This window comes from Haliotis rufescens, unplaced genomic scaffold (assembly GCF_023055435.1).
Source record: "Haliotis rufescens isolate VD_foot unplaced genomic scaffold, xgHalRufe1.0.p SCAF_8, whole genome shotgun sequence".
Taxonomy (NCBI): Eukaryota; Metazoa; Mollusca; class Gastropoda; order Lepetellida; family Haliotidae; genus Haliotis; species Haliotis rufescens.
Window position 1 is genome coordinate 47,354,495 of NW_025964372.1, and position 14,441 is coordinate 47,368,935.

The 14,441-nt window shown below is 44.2% G+C and overlaps 1 protein-coding gene across 3 annotated transcripts in view; it reads left to right on the forward strand.

Annotated features, from left to right (window-relative positions):
• LOC124152776 overlaps positions 1 to 14,441 on the forward strand; it is a 59,074-nt gene that overhangs the window by 39,369 nt on the left and 5,264 nt on the right. For 2 of the 3 annotated variants that reach the window (XM_046525830.2, XM_046525831.2), the window contains exons 2-5: positions 7,559 to 7,751; positions 9,442 to 9,506; positions 12,082 to 12,802; positions 13,804 to 13,983. In XM_046525830.2, the coding sequence (XP_046381786.2) occupies positions 7,568 to 7,751; positions 9,442 to 9,506; positions 12,082 to 12,802; positions 13,804 to 13,983 (1,150 nt within the window). In that variant the 5' untranslated portion in view covers positions 7,559 to 7,567. Of the gene's footprint in view, positions 1 to 5,088; positions 5,212 to 7,558; positions 7,752 to 9,441; positions 9,507 to 12,081; positions 12,803 to 13,803; positions 13,984 to 14,441 lie in introns of those variants that run through there. The other variant, XM_046525832.2, reaches the window with a different exon arrangement.

A 14,441-nucleotide genomic window follows, 5' to 3' on the forward strand; every position in this document is an offset into this window, starting at 1 on the left:
GCATACTCAACTACCGTTTGCGTTCCGAAAGACCTCGTATCTTGCCTCGACGGCGTTAAGTAACACTCGTTTCCTTAACGCTTATAAACAGTGTACTTCTGAAGTATGTGTATATTTTCATTTGGCCTTGTCGGAACTTAATTGAGATGAACCAGTCTACCTTAATGCAATACTGACACGCTACATCAGGGCCTATTCACAGGGCGCCCTGCATCTTAAACCTGTTCTATTATGAGATCACGGAGTACTTACACAGCAATATAACACCCGTGTTAAAACCCCACGTTACATTAAACCGGCAACCAATGACAAGCAAGTCCCGTTGAGATGCGACGCTATCTACACGCCGAGGGTAACCTCAATTTCAATATTCTTTTCAGTGTGTTAATACACCGCAGGCATTGACACTCAAGATGTCTGGCAAGATCAATTATGACACTTTGAACACGCCTCAAAACCAATCTTAATACCTTTGAAACATGGTTCTGTACATATAATGAGAGAGGTGTTTGAAAAAGCATGTTGTGTTTGTGGGGTGCAAATTTGTGGTGTCGATCGCCTGTTGTCGCCATGTTACCATGGTGACGCTGACATGTACTTGTTACGCATGACTGCTACACTAGCGACATCCGCCATTGATACACAATGACCTACATTAACCTCGGTTGCTGATGACTCAGTCATCCGCTTTCTCCTCAAGGCAAATAGGACTTTTTCAAGCAAGTAGAGTCAGACGATTGATCAAGAGTGTTTTGACTAGCATGAAACAATCTGGTGGTCTGGTATACTGTCGTACAAATAGAGAATCTCACCCGAGTGTCTTTTGATATCAAATACAGTAAAGTACGGTTATAGCGAACTCAAAGGGACTACTAATTTTAGTTCGTTATAACCGTAATTCGTTATAAGCATATATACAGCATAACTACAGCATATAGTCGGGACAAAAAAGTTAGTTCGTTATATCCGTTAGTTCGTTATAAGCGTGTTCGTTATAACCGTAGTTTACTGTATATCAACACGAGTTGATAAAAGTGGAAAAACTCCGAGGCTTGCCGAGGATATTTGTCACTTTTATCAACGAGTGTTGATATATTTGATATCAAAAGACACTCGGGTGAGATTTTATTCATCATCCAACATCATTCTTTCAACTTTTTCAATTTGTAGACAGTAATTAGCAGTGTCTTCAGTATAAAAAGTTCTGCAAACAGCTTCAGTAGCAGAGCCATTTGTGATGTCATTTGATTGTGACGTCATGTTACCAGTGACGTCACAATGGTCTGCAAAGCATTGTGATGTAATTTCATTGCAGCGATATCTACAGTGTAGATATCGCTTGATCTCATCCAAGCGATATCTCCTGTGGGAGCCAGTTTGGGATGATAAAATCTCTTTTCTAAGTTTCCGTGGTTCTGTTAGGCGTCTGCTGTGTCTCCTACGGTAACGCCATGTCCTCCTTGGCATCGTTTCACAAAGCAATCTTAGTATTACAACTCTAGCGGTCATAAAGTCTCCAAGTCAGTGATGGGATTCGAACCACGGACGTTCAGACGCCTTGTCCACATGGCCAAAGAGGTTAAGGCGTGACGAGTACCATGACGAGTGGTTTTGTTTGTTTGTTTGTTGTTTAACGCCGCACTCAGCAATATTACAGCTATATGACGGCGAAATGATCGCGTCTGGGCCAGACAATCCAGTGACTGACATCATAAGCATTGATCCACGCAATTGCGATACGATGGCATGCATCAACCAAGACAGCGAGTCTGACCACCTGATCCCTTCTACGACAAGCATAGTCGCCTTTAACTGCAAGCATGGGTTGCTGATGACATATTCTTCCCCGGATCTTCACGGGCCGGCGAGTGTTTTTTCCATTGAACATATATATTGTATCTCTGCTTTGTGGACAAATTATACGATTTTAGGGGTAAGTTACGATGGTGTTATGGATGGTTCGCATCATCAAGATGAGGACCTTACTTTTGTCAGATGATGAAAAGCACGATGTCTGCATCGTGCGTTTACTGTATATGCGAGTTGATATCCGGGGCTTGTTTGTCAAAAGTGCAAAGGTTTTAGTAGACGGTGCCTAGACGTAAAGCTGTTTGAACACAGAAGCGATAACCCACGGGATTAACTTTGGTCGTTTATCTGTGTGGGAGAGGGGACGAGTGTCGTAGTTCACCCGAGATACTCCGATTTCCACCCCTAACAGACACGGGCGCTTGTAAGAGTGTGACGCATGAGGTCGGGGGGTCGGGGGTCGTGGGTGGGGCAACGTCAGTCAAAATGCTTCACAGTGTTGGAGAGATGCCGTGTCTGAAGGGTTGTGGATTACACAGTTAAGAAGAGATTTTGGGGAAAAGTGATACTCTTGGTCATCAGTCACAGGTGCGTGTCAAGGATGGGGAGCCGTATGTCAAGGATGGGGAGGTGTGTGTCAAGGGTGGAGAGGTGTGTGTCAAGGGTGGAGAGCCGTATGTCAATGATGGGGAGGTGTGTGTCAAGGGTGGGGAGCCGTATGTCAAGGATGGGGGAGGTGCGTATCAAGGTTTTGGGAGGTACGTGTGTGAGGGGTGACAAGGGTTAAGTGTCGGGTGGATGGTGCAAGTTAGGGATGGGGAGACGCGCGATGTGCTTTGCCAGGGGTGGGGAGGTGCGTATCAAGGTTTTGGGAGTGTGTGTGTCAGGGGTGACAAGGGATGCGTGTCGGGTGGATGGTGTAAGTCAGGGATGGTGAGACGCCCGATTCAGGGGTGGGGCGATGTGCTTTGCCAGGGGCGGGGAGGTGCATCTCAAGTGTGGGGAGGTACGTGTGTCAGGGGTGACAAGGGATGCGTGTCGGGTGGATGGTGCAAGTCAGGGATGGTGAGACGCCCGATTCAGGGGTGGGGCGATGTGCTTTGCCAGGGGCGGGGAGGTGCATGTCAAGTGTGGGGAGGTACGTGTGTCAGGGGTGACAAGGGATGCGTGTCGGGTGGATGGTGCAAGTTAGGGATGGGGAGACGCGCGATGTGCTTTGCCAGGGGCGGGGAGGTGCATCTCAAGTGTGGGGAGGTACGTGTGTCAGGGGTGACAAGGGTTTGCGTGTCGGGTGGATGGTGCAAGTCAGGGATGGGGAGACGCGCGATTCAGGGGTGGGGTGATGTGCTTTGCCAGGGATAAGGAGGTGCGTGTCAGGGGTGTGTGGGTGGGGGTGGGGGTGGGGGTGGGGGAGCATGTCCTGGGTCGGAAGAGGTTCGCGTCAGGGGTGGGAAGTGATACCCTTACACCGGAAGACTTACAACTGCAACAGAAACTATAATCCCGGCAACAAATCCTTATCCGGGTTACCTTTGTATCGCGATGCCCAGCGACCCTGGCCTCCTAGAAAGCAGCTTTACTCCACAAAGAAGGCTAATCGTAGATACGTTCGTCACCCTAGATATGACATGCATACCCGCATAGGATATGAACCGTGGCTATTTATGATGTTTCAACCAACATTGCCGGGTCACTGTGACTCAAACACACTCACTCCGAAAATAACCTTCAGCTTACACGATTACCTTAACAAAACTAGGCGAGATAGCAAACAACCCTTTCAATGTGGTTTTTTTATGGAAGTTCTGTTACCAGTAATACATTCTCATCTCGATGGCGATCTGCTACTCTGTTAACCTTCTGTGTCGAACAGTTTGTGACAGCTCGAAGGTTTTCAGTTGTCTTAATAAAGTAGCACAATGTAGTAATAAAATAATTTTTTCACTCACTCACTCGCTCACTTACGCCGGCTGCCCACGGTATTCCGACCGTGATGGTCTCAGCCTTGTGATCTCACGGGGATCCGTGGTGGAACGATACATTCACGCAGAGACCACGATTCACGCAACAGACACCATACCGCGACCTTCTGTTGTCGTCGTCTTAAGTCATAAACGTCTGTCATCTTCACAAGGTCATATTTTAATGTGTATTGTGTCTCTCATGTTCAAGCTTGCCTTACAAGTATATATTGTACCCGTGTCGTGTACTTTACATCTCCTTTTCAAAGCATGACGCATTAACAAGACGGTTCTCTCTCGTTCTCACTCAACTTCGATAACATAAAAATAAAAATTACCAATACTTTTATCACTGCTTGAATGGGTTAACGTTATTGGGCATTTCGGGAGCCTCTGTGTCTTACAAAACTGAGAGTACCACGAGATTTAGTATAACGCCGGTTGTATGACACAAGCCTGACAGGTCCCCAGCAACCAATGCATGTCCAGGGAGCTGAAGGGGCGGTTGGGTAGCACGGTGGTTAAGCGCTCGCTCTTCACGCCGTAGGACGGGTTCGGCGTAAAACCATACACCCTCGTATCAGCCGAATAGATTGAAAATCGGGTGGTCACCTGGCTGACCTGTTCACCATGCATTAACAATACCCTGCCACTGGTTTCCCGATCAGGGACTGAAGCCCAATTCCGGTATCCCCCTGTGGTGATATTTCTGGACTATTGCTAAAATCGGCGTGATATCATATTCACTTAGGGGCGGTCGGGTAGCCTAGTGGTTAAAGCGTTCGCTCGTCACGCCGAAGACCCGGGTTCGATTCCCGACATGGGTACAATGTGTGAAGCCCATGTCTGGTGTATTGCTGAAATATTGCTAAAAACGGGGTAAAACCAAACTCCCTCACTCACTCCCTCAAATTCACTCACTCTGTCAAAGACTTGAAAAAGAGGCTGGCGGATTATGGCTGCGGTGTAAAACAACATTCACACACTCGGGTTATACCAGAAAATACACACTTGAAGACAGGATGTTTAGGATAAACGTTAATATACTTTAAGGTTTGAAGTAGTTATTGTCCGGGTTTTATCAGTGCATATAGGCTGTCTACGCTTTCTCTCTGCGATAGTTCCCGTGTAGAGGAACCGGGACAGACCGAATATTTTATGTTACACCTGTGAAGCTCGTTGTGGAAGTCTATTTATGTCGTCAATAGCTTTACAGTTTAACAGCTCTTATCCCGTGCAGCGCCATTCAGCTCAACAAGGCGACATGCATGAATTGTTACTACGCATCTTTTAGTCGCGGCTGAATGGGCACGTATAAATACCTCGACAAATAACTCCCGTAAACAACAAGCGAGCTTCTCCTGACCTACTTGTGGAAATATTTGCATACTTGCGTTAACATGAAGCGCTGATACATGTAGGATCTACGTACAGGATCATTGTGAGTATGCACTATTTGGTTTTGTAGTTTTGCCACGAACATTGCTGAGCTCTGCCTGAATGTAGCATTTGGAGAGATGCTCGTTGATGATGAAAGCGTTCAGTGGACTCGGCAGTGCAGTGTAGTTCAATGAACGTGATGCGTATTGTGTCTCAGTGAATGTCGGCATTGGCAGATGAGTACAAGCGTCTGGTTAAACCTATCTTGTTTAACAACGAACGTTACAAGTGAGTGATCACATGTTGATCTGAGGAATTGTTGATCGGGGAAATGAAGTCATTATTTTGTAAATATAATGACACATCTACCCATTTGTCATTTGGACTCGCCCAAAAGTGTTTTACCAGATATGTCAGAAGTACTCATTTATTGTTGAAAAAGGGAGGTGGGGTAGTCTAGTGGGGCATGCGTTCGCCTGTCACGCCGACGGCCCGGGTTTGTTATCCCACGTGGGTAATGTGGGAAGTCCGTCTTTTGTGATATTGCTGGAATACTAAAAACGGTTTCAAACCATACTCACTCAATGACTTTCACTCCTTGTTTAAATAGAAGTTATAAATGATAGTGGGAGATTTGAAATGTGGACACGCCATATTTTCCCCAAACGCCTCCTTATACACTCCAGACATGCTACTTATCGATTACCCGTGCCAACAAATCATATCGACTTTTTAAATTCCAAATAAGCACTTGACATCTTTTAGACTGGAATATTCGTGAATTCCGTGCATTCTCAGCCCAAGGCATATGTTTTTGAGGGCTGTAATTGAATATGGTAGCTGGTGAGGTTTATCAGGAGAAAATAGAATGTGTCAGTTTCGCTCTCGGGCGAAATAGAAGATGGGTGTCGTTGTTTATTAGTTTGTCTATTTACTGTAATGTATCACTGTATACACAAACATTGCTGTCCGTCAATCAAGCACCCTGTGTGTTGCTAATGTAACCAATCAAGACAGATGTTATGAGTAAAATTGCAATGTTTGTTTACTATCCAGTGCTAGAAAGAAATCCCAGCAAATTCAATCTCATTGACGCGATTCACCTTCTAAGGGGGTGGTGGTGTTGTCTTGTGGTTACAGCGCTCGTTCGTTCAGCAGAATACCAGGTTCGATTCCACGTGGGTACAATGTCTGAAGTACCCCCCCCCCCCCCCCCCCCCCCCCCGCGGATAGACGTTGGTCTTCAGCAACCCATGGTTGATGCATGTCATCGTATCCCATTTGCGTGGATGGATGCTCATGAAGTCAATCACTAGATTGTCTGGTCTAGACTCGATTATTTACAGACCGCCGTCGGGGGCACGGGTGGCCCAGTCGTCTAAGGCGCCGCGATTCGCTGTGCAGAGTTGCGTCCCTTGGGCACGCCAGAAACCTATGATTGTGGGTTCGAATCCCGGTTCGCCCCAATTATGTTTCTAGGTTTGTCAGCACCATACCCGTGCTCGTGGGTTTCACCGAAGTGGTAAACGTCTGAGACCTGCATCACTTCGGGCTTCCCTCCCACATTAAGCTGACACGCCGCGATATGACTGGAATACTGTTAAAAGCGGCGTTAAACCCAACTCACTCACTCACTACAGACCGCCGTCATATAGCTGGACTATTGTCGGGTGAGGGGAGGGGTGATGGTGTACTAATAAATTTGCCTGTATTTTAACAAAACAAAATCGTTGAAAAAATAAATAAAGATAGATGCTTGTCTGAAGTCGTCAGTTAATTGTCACCACTTTTTTACTTGATGTTTCACGGAATAGTTGGTATTCCTCTACAGTGACAAATGTGGCATAACGACTGACATTAAACTGCCTGCCATTCACTGACTCAAATTCTGAAAAATAACGATCTTGACAATAGAATCTTTGTATATGTTGTGTATGTGCTGTGCTGCACTTGAGATATCAAGCTCGTCACAGCGATAGCCCGTTCACGGAGCTCTCTTTCCTAGCCGAGAGTGTAACGAAGGTGTCACGCGCTGGGAAGGAGCTTGGTGAGATATCAAGCTCCTCACAGCCATAGCCCGTTCGCGGAGCTCTCTATTCTATGTTACCGACAGTGTAATGAAGGTGTCACGCGCTGGGAAGGAGCTTGGTGAGATATAATGCAAGGGAGGTAACTCGAAATCTGTTTGCTTCACGCTGAAGCTTTACTTTTCGCGCTGACGTCCCAGGTTCGACTCGAAAGAAAGAAACTTTTTTTTCTTTTTTTTTCCTATCCAAAAAAAGTAATCCTGATGCTTTGTTTAGTTAAACATCCGCATCAGATTGAAGTGTTGCTTGAATGATTTCAAACTTTGTACCCACCTTTCCGCTTCTTGTCTAGTAAGTAATCAATTATTTGTTTGTTTACAGATAATCACAATGGGTGGGTGTGCATCTAAAAACAAACAGCCAAAGGAAGAGGCCTACAAGCCGGCTAATGCGCCGTCCAGTCAGCCGGACTTTGAGGAGATCGTGCCAGAAATTAAGGCAGATGTTGCGGCAAGCAAACCCTTGCTGCGGGCTAACGGATCGGCTGCCGCAGCCGACGGGGGCGACAAACGAGGTGGGTATTACAGCAACATTCCACAGGGAGCTTTGGGGCACGGGTCGTTTGAGGTTCTGCAATTCGCTTTGCAGAGTTGCGCCCCCTTGGCATGCCAGAAGCCGATGATTGTGGGTTCGACTCTCACCCCGATTATGTTTCTAGGTTTGTCAGCACCATACAGCTGCTCGTGGGTTTCACCGAAGTGGTAATCGTCTGAGACCTGCATCACTTCCAGCTTTCCTCCCACATTAAGCTGACACGCCGTGATATAACTGGAATACTGTTTAAGGGGACGTCTGACATGTTGTGATAAGAGAATATATACCTCTCATCACTTGGTTGTTGTCTCTCTAGCTTGATAATGGTGTTAGAATCTACATGGAAACGTCGCTATATGCAATAAACCAGAAGTTGTTATCCATACTTACTTATTCTGCCAACTTCTAGAATGCCAATCAAACAGTTATTCTAATATCGCACCCATATAATTGTTAATTCTAAAGATGTTTATTCATGTCGCCGGATTCACCGGGTTCAAATCCTACTAGAGACACACATTGTTCGTCACAGTTTTCTGTCATCAAAGTCAATGAATAAAAAATTCTCCCGTTATGGCGTTTTACTAACTATTCAGTAAGGCAATGTCCGGTCAAAGACAAAGGAACCGTTGCTTAGGAACACTTTTATTCCACAAATTAGTTGAAAGATTGAAGAACTATTTGAAGAATTACAAGAGCATCATCCGTGACGTCAGTCTAGCATCCGTCCATTGAACAAGATGCCAATGCCATTGTCCCCGAGTTTGTTAACCCATCACGGTTCACAGACCTTCCATGGAGTGCAATGGCTTGAGTAGCTGGACATGTTTATTATGTCGTCACTGCTGGTCTGTCTCTATTATAAAGCCATGTTGTATTGAAAAGATACAAATTACCAGACCCGGACTTGAACAGCGATTGTCAGTGCGCTGTTCTGTTAAACGCAAGGACGAATGGGAACACGCGCTGATCAATCTTTCATGTCATGTAGTACAGACTGATGTGATCTGTACAATGACATCTAAGTCATGTCTCATTAAGTTTCAAGTTTGTGGGAAACATTAAGTCAACCGTAAGATGTATCAGTGTGTCAAGTCTCGTTTATGTGAGCATTTATTCACGGGTTTTGATACTCTAGGGCAATAAAAGGGTCAATGTGTCAGCCTTAATTTATATTCCCCATCTTTCGTTGGTGTTAGATCCACGCGTCTGTTGCCTTAAACGGCTGTCATATCTGCTCCTATCATCTCAAAAATTGTAATCTAAATGTTTATTACACGCAGTCCAACCTCGTTCCTGAGTACATTATCACTTATTTCAATGCTCTATGTCACTTCGATATATTCTATGGTACATTATGTTTACACACATCATTAAATCTATAACTCGTTGTAGTATTTGTAAATACTTTGTACCCCGCCCATTGAGAGTGTTAATACAATATCTTCTTCTATCGTATCTTTTTTAAGTGTTTTTTTTTTCAAAATGTTACCAAATGGATTTTAAATGCACGTGATAAGATCTGAGCAGCTGGTGTTATCAGTAACATTTAGTTCCAAATACCATCAGCTGTAGATAGTGGACGATCTGTGCTGGATGCAATCCAGTCGAAGAAACGCAAAAGGGCTTTCAGAAACCTGATTATCATCATGTGACGATTTCTATTCCAGAGTACCGGAACTCAGTTGGCCCGGGTGGAGTGATTCTACCCAATCAGCCGCCAGTGAAAGATGAGGTCAGTTTTATAATAATAATAATAATAATAATAATAATAATAATAATATTCTTTTTTTATAAAAATGAAAAAGCGACACGCCCTTTATATTATCAAAATAATATAAGCGACAAAGCCCTTTCCATAGCCACAAGGAATCTTTGCTAAAATCGGTCTATTGTACGATTCCGACTGTATCACGAGCATGTGTCCCCCGTTACAAACACATGCAAAGGCAAGTCAACCGTACCATTTAAAAACAACACGGGAACACATGGTACAAGTCAGAATAAGGTCTTGCTTCGGACATGATTTTTGAACCTGATGCGTCAAATTTGGAAATGTCCTCCACATGTCTACCATTATTCTTTTTCGAAAGCTTTACTGAGGCCCTGAATGTTGTCGCCTTGATCAAACAACTTATGAGCAAGAGTCGTCTGACGCTTTCTGAAATCTTGGTAGAAAGAGCATTGTACCTTAAGCTTGTGCCATGTAGACGCCAAAAGGAAAGTTTACTATTTGAAATTTGAAGTCATCATACTTGTCATACAGTCTTGTTGAGAGTGTTTTGTCACTCTGAATCTTTATGCTGCAATGTGGTCCCCTCTGTTTCTAGTTAAGCTGGGTAAATCAGTGGACGGGAATTCGATATTCGGTGGTTATTGAATGATATCAGATCATCAATATAACCGAAGCTTAAGTTAAACTTCTTGTCAAATTACCTTGTTTTGACTTTGCCAATCCGTGCAGAAATTCATATTCATATGAAGGAAGCCGATCCACAAGAAAGAAATTGGAAATCTCTAACAACAGAGTACGCCTTGGTCACTGATGCGTCGACCCAGGAAGATCCAGGGTAGAATAGGTCTTCAGCAACCCGTAAAATGCGACTATGCTTGTCGTAAGAGGCGACTAACGGGATCAGGGGGTCAAGCTCGCTGACTTGGTTGATGCATGAATCCCAATTGCGTGGATCGATGCTCATGATGTCAATCACTGGATTTTCTGGTCCAAACTCAATTATTTACAGACAGCCGTCATATAACTGGAATATTGCTGAGTGCGGCGTTAAACAACAAACAAACACACAAACAAACACTTATGCGTCAAATTTAGAAATGTGCTCCACGTGTCTCCCATAAAAACCTTTTTTTGTGAAAAATTTACAAGGCACATGCCGTAAGCCTGATTAAGCAATTTCGAGGATGGGTCTTTCTTCCTAGATTGTTCTTCAAAAGTTCTGAATAGAAGACATCAAAAACCTCAAGTCATACAGTACTGTCAATCTTAATCAATATGCACAGATGTAAATGGGAAGTCGGGTAGCCTAGTGGTTAAAGGCTTCGCTCGTCACGCCGAAGACCCGGGTTCGACTCCCGACATGTGAAGCTCATTCCTGGTGTCGCCCGCCGTGATATTGCTGGAATATTGCTAAAAGTGGCGTAAAACCACACTCACTCCCTCACAGATCTAAATATGAAACAGACGAGGCAGTCTCACTTGTCTCACGTACAAAACACGTTCTTACTGAATTAACGAGTTTCTGGACGTAATGGATATGCCCTCAATTGCTTGACAGTGGCAATGTGCAATTACTTCTTGTCACAGTGATAGGTAAATTACTATACGCACCAATGGTAGGTTAATTAGACGGTTTAACTGGAAACTGTGATATCCGGATTAATATTCAGGGTCTGTATACACTTAGCGGCAAAAATAACTGTCATTATGTTCTCATGTTATTGCCCCTGTGATGATCCAGGTTAGAAATGGTCTTCACCATCCCCCGATCCAGACGCGATTATTTACAGATTGCCGTCATATAGCTAATATATTGCTGAGTGCGGCGTTCAAAAACAAACAAACAAACACATCCTTATACTTAATCGGTATAATTTTATTGGTCTTTAATTTAAATGAAGATTTACTCTTAGGATTTGGAAGACTTTTTGTCTGTAAAGTTAACACTGAAACATGTTGAAAATTGATCTTTACAAATGTTAATATGGAACTTCTCGTTACAGTTGTACAATATGATATACGATAAAGACAAGTTTAGATGTAACGTTCAATTTGAAAACATTTTATTTTAAAATAGCCTTAATGCACAACGGGCTTTCTTTGCAGATGGTTCGGTGTGTACAGGCGATTAATCGTTTGTTAATTTATATATTCCGTATCGTCATTCTATTAATTAATTTCTATATCAATGTAACTATACGATGACAGTTTTCTTGTTCATAAGTTTATTTACATTAGGGTTTGTTTACGATTATGTCGGCGCCTGTGAAGATCCGGGTTAGAATTGGTCTTCAGCAACCCATGCTTATCGTAAGACATGACTCATGGTATTAATCACTAGATTGTGTGGTCCAGACTCGATAATTTACAGACCGCCGTCATATAGCTGGAATATTGCTAAGTGCGGCGTTAACAATCAAACGATTATGCAGGATAATGATATGTAAGACAACGTACGATGCAAATATGTACTCATTAAAAGAGTATAGAGAAAATACACAGTATCGTTGTTCCTCAAAAGCTTTGAGATATGTATATATATCACTGGCTCATGCAATACCTTTTGAACTTTTAGGCCGATCCTTCCATCCCTTTCATTGACGCCTCGGAGGATGAGTTGGACGACCATTCTACCCCTGCACGGTCACTCCTGTCTGGGAAACTCTCCAAAGCTGGGGAGGTAGCATCTGGAGTCAAGGCATCTGTAGAAGCAGCAGCAGCAGCTGGAGTTCAGGAAGTCTCAGACAAAGCAGCTTCAGGGGCAGAATCCGTGCAGGTAGCTGTTGAATCTGGCAAAGAAGAAGTGAAGGAGAAGTTGACGGAGGTGAAGACCAAGCTAGAGGAAATCAGCCCCGTGACGGTGGCTCAGGTCCAGGCGGTGTTACCTGGCAACGACTCCGCTACCGGTGGCGGACTCCTAGATCAAGTCATGGCGGAAGTCGCGCCTGAAGAGTCCGCGACCAAAGCAGGATTGGCAGTGGTGGAGCAAGTTACGGTTGAGGAGAATAGTTCCAACGGAGGTCTTGTGGACGAGGTGATGAAGAGTGTTGAAGACAAAACAGCTAATGAGAGCCTTGTGGACGATGTCTTAAAAGATGCCATGCCTGAGATGGTCACCAATGATGACGACTCTGGTCCACCTTCAACCATTGATGCCGTGAAACAGAAAGCAAGCGAAACACTTGGCTCAGCCGTAACCTTCGGCAAGGAAGCACTTCCGTCAACTAATGCCATCCAGGAAACTGTACAGAACGGAGTGTCCTCGTTCGAGTCATTTGTAGAAGAGGCTAAGGGGGGTAAGTGTTTTTCAAGGCAGCTATCGATCGTTACCGAAAGGCTTGAAGACATTACGTCACACGTGATCAAAACACTCACAATGGAATTCCCTGTCTGTTCAAGACACAATGTCATATATACCACTTAGGACATATGTGATAACAAAGACCGTGACACATACACGTAGCAGGATGATGGTGGAAATAATGGGCACTCGATGACTACTTTTGCACTTATATCATTTGGTAATTTCCTATATAACAGTCCTCGCAGGTTAATGTCTTTTACCACATGTTTTCCTGTACGAGGTTTGTGCATTAGTCAAAAAGTACCTTGAGATCAACGCTATTTCCCTCTTCTGTAATGCTATCGGACATACGGCCATCAGGTTTGTGAAGCATTTTATTGAAGTAAAATCACCCACAGGCAACCATTGGAAACTGGAATATTTTCAATGTTGCCTGATACTGTGAGAAGTGTTACTTGGAATAGTATACAAGTCCTTCTGTAACCGAGTTGCCTCACTTAGCTAGGCCAGGATACTGATCGTGGATACAATTAATAATCGCTCAGATTACAACCCTTGGTCTTTCAGCACCAGTGTGAACTTTCAGTATGCAAGTGTTGTAAATGTCTACATTATTTTGAGAGCGAAATGATATTTTTTTTATAATTGCTTCGAGGTTCGATGCCCGACCGCGTCATACCAAAAGACTTTAAAATATGTTGTTTTCCTTCCTGCGGCTCGACATTAAGGGGATACAAAAAGCACTGGTCGGCACGAAGTCCGTGAAATGAATTTGAATGGGGTATTCATGTTAAACTACAACATTTCCGTGGGCTAGTATACGAAACCGGCATTATACCGGACTAGTACAAACAGCCACACACACATGCATGCACATCGCTATATAAGTGAAATAACCTTGAACACGACATTATATCATACTTATTATACCTCACATACGTACGGTTATTTTGATGGGTAGCTCGATAGTAAAGATAGCTTTGTTTAATGCAGAGTTCACAGGCTTCCGGTCGTCCTTGATTGGCAATACAGAAGACGCACCTAGCCAGGAGCAGATAGCACAGACCAGCGAATCTGTTGGGTACATATACTCCCCACATGTCACAGGCGTTGGCTTCAGGGTCGGAGACAAGTACATCATGACAGCGTACAACCTCATCAGAGACATCATTGGTGAGTAACGTCACACATCAGAGACATCCCCGGTAGATAACGTCACACATCAGAGACATCTCCGGTAGATAACGTCACACACAACAGAGACATCCCAGGTAGATAACGTCACACATCACAGACATCTATGGTATATAACGTCATATACATCAGAGACATCCCCGGTAGATAACGTCACACACACCAGAGACATCCCCGGTAGATAACGTCACACATCACCGCTAGATAACGTCACACATATCAGATACACCCCGGTAGATGACGTTACACACCAGAGACATCCCCGCTAGATGACGTCACACATCAGAGACATCCTCGGTAGATAACGTCACACACATCAGAGACATCCCCGGTAGATAACGTCACACATCAGAGACATCCCCCGTAGATAACTTCACACATCAGAGACATCCCCGGTAGATGAAGTCACACACATCAAAGACATCCATGGTATATAA